The 13,504-nt window shown below is 35.8% G+C and overlaps 1 protein-coding gene across 1 annotated transcript in view; it reads right to left on the bottom strand.

Annotated features, from left to right (window-relative positions):
* The window catches only part of LOC105327715 (uncharacterized), a 45,423-nt gene extending 33,048 nt beyond the window's left edge, over positions 1-12,375 (bottom strand). The window contains exons 1-4 of the mRNA XM_066066920.1: positions 12,240-12,375; positions 11,249-11,363; positions 10,851-10,993; positions 10,173-10,547 (exon numbers count right to left, since the gene is read on the bottom strand). Coding sequence (XP_065922992.1) covers positions 10,173-10,547; positions 10,851-10,855 — 380 coding nt within the window. The 5' untranslated portion in view covers positions 10,856-10,993; positions 11,249-11,363; positions 12,240-12,375. The remainder of the gene's footprint in view (positions 1-10,172; positions 10,548-10,850; positions 10,994-11,248; positions 11,364-12,239) is intronic.
* Between the last annotated feature and the right edge of the window lie 1,129 nt (positions 12,376-13,504).

Genomic DNA, 13,504 nt, shown 5'->3' with positions numbered 1-13,504 from the left:
GCTTTTAACGAATGATATTAGCTGATTAAGGACATACTTGTTATCATCATTTGACGATCGCTATTCAATCGCGGGGGGAAAATCGTACCAGATTGATATTTTGTATTTTTAAGGGAATTCTAACTCAAAAGGAATTTGATACAGTCTATCTGTCCTACAATTCAAAGTACAGTAAGTACTCCTGCATGGAGAGTAACTTTCAACACAGTAAAAGAAAAACAAAACATCTTATTGTTGAATCAGTTAAGCTGCTTTATTACATAACAATAATAGGCGCATTTATAATTGGTACACATTTTATTTCCTCCTGTGGATAAATATTTAGTTCTTTCAGCGTCTTTAATCGGCTTAATCAAAACTCTACAATCAGTACCGAATACATGATGGTTGTGCCATAACGCCGATGGAAATATATCCATATCGACAGCTTATTGAGTAAGCAGAATTATTTCTAATAACTCCCCTCAAATTGTTGATAGCGAGCGCAGCGAGGCGGCGCGAAGCGCCGCTCGCGTAGCGAGCTCCATAGACAACGTGTACGAACGGAGGAAATTCGAGTTGAAATCTGCACATTGTTCAAAGAAAATTTTGTGGACCCGCGTGAAAACGTTCTACTATCCCAGTGATCCTTTGCGGTGCATAGCAACTTGGCAGAACAGGAAGCGTTTCTAAGGAAAATTCTTACCTGTAAATAGCATACATCATTTTCATTTAACAATAAAAAATCCTTTTAAAGACATTAAAGTAAACAACACATATGCTTACGTAAAAACTGTACCTATGACGTCATTTCCTTCCCCGAATTTGTCCGACAATTTACGAAAACTGTCGAGCGCAAAAAGTTAAGTATGACGTCACAGTGATCTCGCGTTTTATATTCCCGCGATACATTTAGAGGTGGATCAAGCATCTGTACTGAATGTAACGTGTAGGAAGTACACAGTAGGGAGTCACCGTTAATACTGATACTGCGCTCACTATTAACGGTGACTCTTTGGCTGATTAGTTTTGTTTTGATGATTTTTTTTTGCTCAGTAAATACACATGCAAGTTCCATGCTCAATTAATTGTCATATTGATCCAATCATTGTATACGTTAGGTAGGTGACAAAAAATTATTTAAAAAGAAAAGTCTAATCATTATTAGATCTACGTGTAGCCACGTCATTTTGTAATGAATAAATAAAAGAAAAAAATTAAACTGTTAAAATATCTACATGTATTTGTTATAGTTGCATATGTGGTCAAACCTTTCAATAATATTGGATATCACACACTAAAAGGGCACATGTCTACAACGCTTATATAGCGTACACGAATTAAAAAGATTAAAAACAAAATTGATGTCACAGGAAAATTAAAACACCGGTAACAAGGAACAAAATGAGAAATAACACAGACACACTATTTATTGATTTTAATGATCATTATTAAAAGGTAAAGAAGAGATAAAAAAAACGGCTTTGTGTTTATCAAAATATTTTAATAAGTCTGTTTAACATTTTATTAATGCTCAGTGGTAGTTTTTTGTTTAAGTGTATAAACCTAGGAAGTGACCATTGGAATAAAAGTTCGATATCTTCCGGTTCCTTGCGGTGGTAAAAGTTTTCGAGACAAAGCCAAAGTTTTTTGGTTTGGTTAAGTCCACGGGTTGCATTTAACAATGATGACAGATGTGTGACTCCTTCTGCGCTCGCCCCGACGGTCACACCGTAAAACATATTATGTGCCTTTAGGGACTGTTTAATCATTTATTACAAAAATTGACGTTCAAAAATTGAAGTTGAATAAACCTAATATCATCAAATTGAGACAAAAATTATAATAAGCTTCATTTGCTATAGCATTGAATCATGATTTTTTTAAGTATACACTCTCATAACTGCAGCGGTGTGTGCATACAAATTGAAAAACGCGCGTTAGCGCATTATGAAAATTTGTATGCACACGCCGCTGCAGTTATGAGAGTGTATACTTCAAAAAATCCTGATTTAATGCTTATATGTACATTTTTTTTAACTTCTTGCCTTGTCTGCAAATGTGATTCATTCCTTAAAATTCCTATCTAATCCTAAGGGTAAGTTAATATTAATGGAAGAGCCACAGTAACAGCCACAAGCGTGAACTTTGATTTTCGCTTGTGACGTTGCAGTTTACAGCGTTCAACGTTTGTGACGTCATAATAAAACTCGTCAATTTGACCTTTGACTACTTGTTGCATTTAGAGGCATTTGAAGATCACAGAATTTAATGGAAAAACACAGTAGAATGTAAATATAAAAGTTTATAGCTTATATTATGTTTGATTATATTTCGAGAAATTTGGTTGATTACTGTTCAGGGTACTTAGTACACGGTTTAACAAAATCTGCAGGTGCGCTTACATTCCTCAAGGGCCTGTTTATACAACAGGGGGCTGTCATGAGGCGTGGCTTTACAGATTCCATAAACTAGGTCAAACTCGGCGCAACTGTCGTGTAGGTCTGCACAGTTCGATGTCGACGTCATTGATGACGTATAATCACGTGTCATGTTCTGTGTTTCTGTTGACAGTAGAGTGCTGTGAACGGTCGGTGGTGTTGAGGAGGTTAATCCACCATTGTTTGAGGAGCACGAAACGTTGAGTAAAAGCTTTACTCTAAAACAAAAAATTATATTTATTAGAATACGATAATCATTACGTCGAATAACCCACGAAACATTTATTAAAGAATAATGTTGCTAAAATCTTTAAAATATCGTAAAAATTACAGGACAAAGAATAATATAGTATTGTTTCGGGGCCTTGCAATATGAAATAGTTCAAACCTGTTTTATTAAAATGTTTTCATTTATTTATTTAGACACTTTGGACATTTCAAAAGATGTGATTCATTTAGTGAAAGAAAATGTGATTCATTTAGAGAAAGAAAAATTGACCGACAAATAGCAAATACAATTTTTTTTTTATCTTTAGTTAGTTTAAAAAAAACCCCACATAAACCAAACGGAAATATTGACTGATGTAAATTTTCTTTAAAACAATACATACATTTTGATGCCTTCACCCAGTGGTACTCCATAATCATCTCATCATCAGATGCATATTAAAAAAAGGGCTTTTCTATTGTCCTTAATTCACGCCAAATAATATTTTTATTGCGTAAGATTTACTTTCAAGAAAGATTCAGCGTAAATGCTATGAAATAAATGGGTTTATGATGATGGCAAAATTGAGCCTTAGTTTTGATATTATAAAAGTGACGCTTATGGTGCAATGTGATTGCGTAGTTTTCTCTTGCATTACATGCGCAAAAGATGTCTGATTCATTCATTCATTCATACTTTATTTCCTCATGACTGAGATAATTTCAAATGAATACAATTAATTTAACCAATACAAATCAGCAATTACAGAGAAAGTGAAGAAAGACAGAGAAAAAAAAGAAACAAGGACAAACACACAAAATGAAAGTTAACGAATGTTATATACATGTTTATCAGGTCACGACACAGGGTTTACTAATTGACCCTATTCGTTACATCATGATGTCGACGCATGAGCTGATTATACTGGGCTGAAGTATCTTGTATCAGCTTAAAGTTCTTGATACGGAAAGTCTCGGTGGCATAAGCGTCCAGTTCCGTGTTTGGTTGCCGACCCAAGAGGATGAGGAGCAAGTCGTCGTCAGGGAGGGCACACAGTTCTGCAGACAGATAGATGGTAAAGTTATTTATAATATCAGTCCACCAATTGTTTCGAGTGCCGAGGGTTATTGCACAAGAACATGCAACATGTGCTGCTAGGTTAAAGAAAGGTGCACCACACAGATGACAAACATTCAGAGAACTCTGAGGACGATCGGTCACAAGTTTACAGATAAGTTTCCACAACCGGATCTCGTAGCAGTTCTTCGGTGCTCGCCAGAAGTTAGAAGGATCCTGTTCACTAAAGACTGCCAGAAATCGAGAAAAGTCTATGTCATTAGACATCCGGTACTGTCGCAGGTCTTTGTGAACTCTGATGGTTGTAGATCTTACAATGTTTTTCCAGGATAGTTTGGATGGAAAGGAACCGCTCTCAACCCACTGATACAGGTAAGTCAGGAGATCGTAAGTGTTCATTAAATTTATGACATCTGGAATAAATCCGCGTTGGCTCTTCCCCAATCCCTCAAAGTAGGAAAACAGTCTTACGAGAAAAATTTGCTTTGGAAGAGTTTGGTAGGACATCCGGCACAGTCGTCCAAAAAACAGAAGTTTACGTGTGTCTATTTCTGTAGAAATAGGAAGGATATTGAGAAGGCTTTCACACATGTCGGATCTTGTTCGACTTGGGAGATTCTTGGGAGATTCTGCGCCGATTTACAGATAGAGTGCTGGAAAACTTGAAGGCGTTGGCAATCAGCGGCGGTAGGATTGTTCCAGAGTTCGCAGCCGTACAAAACAGATGGAAGGACTACGGATTTGTATAGGTTGGCTAACGTTAAAGGATTAAGGTACGGGGATCCAATATCTGTGAGGGCATAGAATGAGTTTCTACCCTTCCTGCAGGCGGATTTTATCCGTTCTGACAGAGAACATTTACTGTTGATGATTATGCCTAGATGGGTGCAGGAGTCTGAACATGGTACAGGAGTGTCGCCTAGAGTCCATATGCTACCTTCTTTAAGCTGATTTCCTTTCGAACGGAACTGCAGAATACTGGATTTGTTGGCATTAAATTTAAATCGCCATCTTCTGGAATAAGTATTTGCTACATCCAACATATTCTGTAGAGAGTTTGGTGTTAAAGCAATCAATGATATGTCATCAGCCAGAGAAGGACAGTTACATATAATGTTTAGTAACTTTGTACATGTGTAAAGTTGCTCTATGCTATTGACTAAATCATTAATAAATACTAAATACAAAAATGTGGATAACACCCCACCTTGTCGTACGCCTTGCAAAACATTAAACCATCTTGACTGAGTTTGGTTAACAACAATAGAACTAGATGTATTACTGTGACAGTCATTAATAATTGTCCAAAGCTTGCCAGTAACACCTAAGTTGTACAGCTTGAAGAGGAGACCATGTCTCCAGACAGTGTCAAATGCCTTTGAGCTATCTAAAAAACCTACAAAAACATTACTCCCCTGCTCTAGATTATAGTAAACAGTCTCTTGCAAGTTGAACGATGCGGTTAAACAACCTAATTTTTCTTGGAAACCTTGTTGTTGTTTGTTTGGAAAGTATTGACTATCTAAAACATACTTTGATATTCTACTGTTAAGAACATTTTCAAAAATTTTAAGAAAACAAGAGAGCAGTGCAACTGGTCTGTAGCTATTTGTAGAAGTCTTTTGTTTGTCACCCCCCTTATACAAAGGAACTATGAGCCCTTGTTTCCATATTGGGGGTATTTTCCCATGTAGAATAATTGCATTAAAAAGTTTAACAATGCATCTAAGTACTTTCTTCCCCCCAAAGATAATATGTTCGTATGTTATCCTATCCGGGCCTGGGGATTTTCTTCTCTTCAGGTTGTTAACAACTGGCGAGAGATCATCTGTAGTTATTGGTCCGCCGGGGATATTTCCAGAAACTTTAGTACACTCTTCCTCTATGTGTCTGTACTTGCTTTCGATGAACTGGCGAAAGTGTTCATCAAAGGTGTCATCTTCGGAGGGAGTGTATATTTTTTCGTAGTACATTGCGAAGGCTTCAGCTACACCTTCAGGGTCTTTGAAAATAGCACCATCGTCTCCGTGAATTTCGGGATACGTGCGTGAAGTTCTCTTTTTCTGCTTTTTCACCAGTTTCCAGAAGAGGCGTATATCGCACTCGGCTGCTGTGTCCAAGTCGCGATATACGCCTTTCATGTGGTTCTCGAATTCCATGTCTAGGACAGTCCGAAAGTGTCTCTTAGCGCGTTTATAATTGCGGTATGATTCGTGTATCATCCCCCTAGGCCTACCCTCTGAGATCCAGATTTGGCGCAATTGTCTTTCTTTAGTGTGTAGTTCTTTGACATCTCTAGTCCAGCCCGGACGCGTGTATGGATTGAAACCAGAGTGAGGTATAGCAACGGTTGCAGAGTCTAAAAGAATATTGACAAGATCACAAAGGAATACTTCGGTATCAGCAGGAGTATAGATTTCACGCTCCATCAGTTTTATTGTGGGGGTTTCGAGATGCTCTTTGTATTGTACAATGTTATCAGATGTTGCCTTGTGCCATGCTGGAAGCTGTAAGTTGGGGCGGACTAAATAATGGTGAGTACATTTGAGATCTAATTCTGCAAATACAGGCAAGTGGTCTGACGTTATGGAAAGTGAACCTTCAGTAAATATTTTGTACATTGCGAGTTTGTCAATTAAACATTTGTTGAACAAAATATAGTCTAACATGGTACATTTTGGTAAAAAAGAAAAGGTTTCACCAAGTATCTTAAAATGAACAGTAGGTATAGCAATATTACAGCGATTTACAAAGCCAGAAAAAATATCATGCTTGAAAACATTTGTGTGCAGTGAACTGATACAGCTGCTGTTAATGTCACCTGCTATAACAACATGGCCATACTCATTGTAATAGTTGTATAAACTTTCAACAATATTAACTTCGTATGTATAGCAATCTATGTCACTATCCGCCGGTAAGTATACACCAAAAATATACATGCTCTCATTATTACATTGAACTTCTACTCCAATAACCCGCCTTGAATCAATTTTGATTTCTTTCATTGTATATACAAGTGATTTTCTTATCAAGATAGCAACTCCACCTTTACCTATGAAATAAACATTAGGTGTTGTGTATGTGTCATTTTCGTCTATCTTGACTATACTTAAGTAGTCTTTATGAATAGAGTCTAAGTACATTTTGCCGTTGTGCTGGTTTTTTAGCTTGTGCTCAGATATAACGGCAATATCACAGTGTGTATTGTCTAGAAGGGAATTGAGACACAAAGTTGATGACATTGCACCTCTAACATTCCATGTTAAAATTCGTACCATGATTGTCAGAAGTAAAAAAGTCAATAAAGTGATCATTTTTTCCATTGTTTGTTTTGTGTAGGCTCTTAGCCGTATTAGCTTGCGTTAATATCATGCTCCCAACTTTCTTGTGCCAGGGGGGTCGCGCACTTTTCCTCCCATTGGCGTTCGCTAAACCACTTCCTGCACCTCACACCATTCGGCCAAAAGTCATGGTGTTCAATGGACTCTGCATGCTGGAGAGGAACGTTAAGTTTTGCTGAGAGAAGACGACTCCTAGGCTTAGGTTTAAAGAGCACAAAGTGTGTTATTTTGATGCCTTTGCTTTGTATATAGTTTTGAATACCCAGGCTTGTCGATAGTTTGTCTATTCCGGATAAGTAATATCGCGCTGTTTTTCTATAAGAAACCCCTAGGAAAATGTCTTTTTCTGGTTGATTGCTAGATTTCTCATCAACAGTGATGACACACGAATCTCCTTTGTACTTTACTGACCGACACAGTTCTTTTGGGTTGTCTTTTGATCTGGTGTCCCTGTCATGTGTACGTTCGGATTGTATAGAGTCGGCAGACCGTGAAGAATTTACCTGAGTTTTTTCTCCAGATGCACCCGAAGGAAATTGTTGTGTTTTCGTGAATGATTTGATTCCCCTGTCTGGCGAGCGTTCGATTTGTATATCGTTACTCGACCGTGTCGAATTTACCTGTGTTTTGTCTGTTGGGGCACATGGTGGGGATTTGATATACCGTGTATCTAAATCCGTATCTGATTTATCTAATTCTTTTCGTATTGATTTTAAATTATGTCCAATGTTTTTACTGAGCGCGTTTGGCGACTTCTTTTCCGCCGCATCGTGATCAACGGAAGAGTTTTGCGTTGGAGTGTCGCAGGCGGTAGATCCTAGAACGCTTGCGTATGATTTCGCCGGACTTTTTGGCCTACTGTTGTTTCCGCTTATTTTAGCAAGTTTTTTAATTTCACATTGAGTTTTTTCTTGACTACCGTGAACATTTTCTAGATCTGATTCTATACGCTTGATTCGATCTGCGTTAAGTTTTTGGGAGGAGTCATACTTCGTGAACCTTCCGCGCGCCTCTGCTTCCAGAGTATCGTAATCAGACTGAAGATTATTGTGTTCTGATTCAAGTAACTTGATTTTTGATACCATCGATTGAATAGTATTCTCTTTTTCGGTCAGAGATTTTTCTAGATCTGTCACACGTTGCAGCAGGGATTGTACTACAACCCTTAGTTCTATCATCGGAATTTTAGACATATCAGTACCGCAGCCTTTCTGTTTATCAAACACGTGCTCTATACCTGTCCCGTCACCCTGAATAAACATATGTAAGGTGTAACAATCTCTTGCGTATTTCTGTGCACTAGAGCCGCTTTTTGTTGTTTTTCTGCTAATAAGATTACCATTTGGACAGTCATTCTGGGATCTTGCTCGTGAGCAGAGAACATTTCTATACCAGCATATAATATTTTCATCGTTTGAACACATTTCAAGAAAGATTCAGCGTAAATGCTATGAAATAAATGGGTTTATGATGATGGCAAAATTGAGCCTTAGTTTTGATATTATAAAAGTGACGCTTATGGTGCAATGTGATTGCGTAGTTTTCTCTTGCATTACATGCGCAAAAGATGTCTGATGGTTGTATAGATAACTAAACATTTCTTTTGTGAACAGAAAATAAGAACAGTTTGATTGCAATAGTTTTTCTCCACTATTTTCGTTATTTTACACTTGTATACCTCATGTTCTTGTTCCCGGGGTTGGTGGTGACAGTCTGTACCGTGGGTCTGTTACCTCTGTATGTGTAGCTTGTCACACCCAGATCGTCGTTGTCGTCAAACAATCTGGAGTCGTAATCAAAGGCGTGGACAGATATTTGAAACGAGGGCTGCAATTTTAGAGGAAAAAATTCCCATAATATAGAATAAAACCGTTAATATTGTCACTATCCTCCAGTTCTTCAATAGACTTTGCTGGGTTATCCTTCATGTGATTTAACATGAGTAGTAAATTACAACTAAGGAATAACAATGTCCCTTTTCCCCCTGAATTTATTATCAACTTTTTATATGTTCTTAAAAAATAGAGAATGCAATTAAGTATCTCATTTTTGTCAGCCTACAACCACCACATTACAGCCTTAACAACAAGTGTCATCAACATGACTCAAGGACAAATGTAGACAGTCTTCTTTTGCTCGAGCTTTACAGCTTTTCATGCATGTTAAAATATTGTTTTAACAAGATCTTTTGAAACCCCTCCAATTTTTTGGGTTATTTTTAAAGGCAATTTATAGGACATATTATGAAATTTTTTGTGATCTTTTTTTCTGTTTTCTTTATTGAAATTGATTTTTAGATAAAGTGGTTAGGGAATTTGCTTGTTTGGTGAGGACCTGACTTTAAGGTGTTGTTTATCAAAACTCTGTAGCAGAAACATAATTAAAAATAATTCTTAAGCAAAACTATATTTAACCATTCTAATGATATTTATGGTGATAATTGTTTAATTTAAAGTTGTCAAAGCAGTATTCAATTTACTATAATAACATACCTGCCAAAATTTCTCAAATTTAGATGTATGTTGTACATGTAGATTTTAAAAAAAATTCATTGATAGACTCCAATCTACGTTCTTTTCTTCCTAAAAATCAACAAACAGCAAAAACAAAGAAAAAAAGCCATCAAGCAAGGCAAGGGATTTGAAAAATTTGTATCAAGCATCATGTGCTTTTTAGGTGTGTTAATTTGTCTGAACATTTACATGTTTATGTACTACGGTATAACTTGAGGTATATGTATCTGTAAGTATGCATGCCAAGTATCTATCACAACCACATAATTGCAATCCGTTAAATGTTTATAATGCAGCTTAAATGCACACAGTGTATTACCTGACCCCCAAGGTTTCTCCACCTATAAGTATCATGGCCCTTTAGAGCATCAGCGAACAGAAAGTGATGTGTGTCATTTACCCGGTCATCTTGATTATCTCCCTGACATATCTGACTAAAAGAATTTTAATGCATAATAAAACCTATAAATATGTAGGCAAAGTAATTAATCGTTATTAATTGAACGTTTCAATCAATAAAGATCTCAATTAACTAACATATTTATATATAGGCTATTAAAATTTACATATCTTAGATATATTTTTGTCAACTTATACGAAAAATAGATACCCCTGTGTCGGAGATAGAGGTTGTAGACAGATCTGAAAGAAAACATCACACTCGTGACAACCCCACAGTCCACCATCACAGCCACAGTCCTGATCCCTGGTGTACTCCAGTAACCGGACCGATACGTCATAGTCTCCTCCAGTTGTCTCAGAACATACCTTACTAGTTGTTAGTTTGGTTAACGTGTGGAGTGTTGTTGTTGTTGGTGTATTGATTGTTTTTCGGTAGATTGTTGTTGTAAATGGTGTGATTGTTGTTGTGTAGGTGGTTGTTGTTGTTGGTGTGGTTGTTGATGTTCTGTAGCTGTTTGTTTTTGACGTCGTAGTGCTTCCACTTTGAGCAGATGAATATGTGACATTCATCGTTAGTTTTATTCTGAAATTCAAAAAACAGCAAAGAGAGCATTTTATTGTTAATATTAAAGCCGGATTACTTTATTTACCTCAATAAGTAGTATTTTCCAATTTTCTTTAACAGGGATGTGTATTTTATTTAAATTTCTGAGAGGCGGAAACATTAGCCTAAGACAGAATATAATTTTTGTGAAATTTTATGTTATAGCTCAGCAGTCGATGGTTATTGGTTTTGTGTAAATAATCATTTGTGTCAAATTAGACAGTCGTAGCTATCTATGATGTAGTAATTACTAGTATTAATTTTACGGTTGTTATGGCGTACCTCATGTTTTTGTTCCCGGGGGTGGTGGTGACAGTCTGTACCGTGGGTCTGTTACCTCTGTATGTGTAGCTAGTCACACCCAGATCGTCGTTACCGCCGGTATTATCGTAGTCAAAGACGTGGACCGCTATTTGGAAAGTCGGCTGTAAATGTTAAGGCAAACTTATAAAAACAAATACCTTGATAAATGAAAATGCTTGCCTTTTGATGTAATTTTTACTTTTTATCAGATTATCCGTTGGTGGCTGAATATTTTGTCGATCGCTGTGCTCTGATTCTATTAGCTTACTCATAACAGATACTGTTTACATTCTTGATATATGTTATTTTGTTTTAGCTGAAGTAGTTTGCTATATCAAAGCAGAATCATAACATGTACTAGTGTATGAAATTCTCACCTGACCGTTAACGTTTCTCCACCTATAAGTATCATGGCCTCTAAGTGCACCATCAAACAGAAAGTGATGTGTGTCATCTACCCGATAATCTTGATTATTTCCCTGACAAATCTGCCTTTTATCAAACATCAATCAAATCTTTAAACTTATGAAAAAAGAATTTAACATTTTTATAATTACATCAATCATTTTTATAATTACATCAATATCACCGTGAGTTCTCTATCTTCACAATTTATCATGGGCAATTTTAGTGAAATATCTTAAACCATGTTTTTGGCATTGTGACAAAAATATATAAGAAGACAATTTTGCAGCACCATCTTCAAATACCTAGCAAATAAGCTTTAAAGAGTTTTTCATTTTTAATGTTTACATTGCTTCAAAAAGACATTTCTAATAATCAACCAAAGTTTGAGTGTCAGTCTTTGTGTTATAAACGAGATACAGAACTCACAATTCCTTGTCATGTTAACAATGCGTACGTCATGTTTTTGTTAACATTTTGAATGTTGGAGTCAAAATTCCGGTTTTAGACCTAAAATGAATGTGATTAAGGTTAGGAACTATTCATCTATTCTTAAAAAGAAGTTGAAAAGTGAAAAATCAGCCTTGACCTGTATATTGAACCTATGTAAACAAAACCAGGGCCCGAGTCTGAGCTTGTTTACATGACAAAGAATTGTAAGCTCTGTAGATTGACTGATACTCAAATTTTTGTTGGTTATTAGAAATGCATTTTCATAACATGCTAAACAAAAATAAAAGAAAAAGAAAAATTGATCAATATGGTGACCATGCCCCTTTAAGGCCAAATGACGAATTATTATTTGCAAGATCATTTGCTCATACATTCACTAAACTTTAATCAAATCACAAACGTACATCCATGGCATATGTGCAGATCATGAAATATATAAATATGCACAACTGATAAAGTTGATTTCCATTCCCATAGCATTTTGCTTACACAAAAGTATGACAATCTTACCCCTGAGTCGGAGATAGAGGTTGTAGACAGATCTGGAAGTAGACATCACACTCGTGACAATCCCACAATGATTGATCACAGCCACAGTCCTGATCCCTGTTGTACTCCAGTAACCGGACCGATACGTCATAGTCCCCTACAGCCGTCTAAAATGACCCCAAAACATACATTTTCACAAAGATCAACTGTTGTAGAAATAGAAGGAACAGTTATAAAAAATATCAAATGTAATAAAGATTATAAAGAGTTTTAATAATGACAGCTGAGGTATTTTTAACGCTTAAATGCAGCCATTGGTAGGTTTATAAAAAGATCCGCCGTTAGTGTAAAGATACTGTTCAGTCTCTTAAAGACAGGGCTATAGGTGGAAACAAGTGGAATTAACTAGAAAAATTTTCCAATTAAGAAAGGAATATGATAATCTTGCAATCTTTCTAAGCTTGCATGTTACATATGTATATAGCCACCTAAGAAGTAAGCTGTTTTACTTTGTTAATGTAAGTTTTATTAAATCTAAAACGAATTTGATTTAATATATCTTAATTTCAAACAAAGATTTTCCTTAATGAAATACAAATATGATCTTATATAATGTATGAAAAGAAACATAGATACGCTTTATACACTGTATATTCTTTTTTTTTTGGAATATATCCAAAACCGCTTTACTAGTATCGAAATCAAATAAACTACATTTCCACAATTATTTTTATTTCTGAAATGTTGCATTTTTTTACGAAATAAGTGACAATTTCTAATACCTGAATAATCCAAAGCCAGCTCCAAAATACTAAAACGAGGACCAGGAGTTTATCCATGTTGTTTGAGACGATGCGCCTTGATTGTGACAGGAACATCTAGTTATCGGTCCCTCTTGAGGTCTTAACCAATAACCAAGTTCTTCAAACTAAAGATTACAAAACAAACATTATAAGATAAAGATTAAATCGTCAAGAATATTCAGCTGGTTTAAGTTTTAAGATCCATTCTTCTCTCTCCCTTCGTCACTTTATCAATATGGTAAATTATCAACAGAACCAATAAGAATCAAAGTACTGAAGAACTGGCGGGAGTTGATTTTGTCGATGTTTATTTATTTATTTATTTTAAAATCAATATTTTATTTTCAATGACAAGTACATGTATTTTCTAATTTGAATTACGCACATTTTTATAATTTATGAATTTTTGGACTTTTTCGACAAGAATGTCGAGAAACCCCCATATGAATAATGTTAAATAATATTTAAAGATAAAATTAATTC

Source organism: Magallana gigas, chromosome 7 (genome assembly GCF_963853765.1).
Source record: "Magallana gigas chromosome 7, xbMagGiga1.1, whole genome shotgun sequence".
In the NCBI taxonomy this organism is placed as follows: Eukaryota; Metazoa; Mollusca; class Bivalvia; order Ostreida; family Ostreidae; genus Magallana; species Magallana gigas.
The sequence above is the reverse complement of the archived record's forward strand: the minus strand, read 5'-3'. Positions and strand labels throughout refer to the sequence as shown.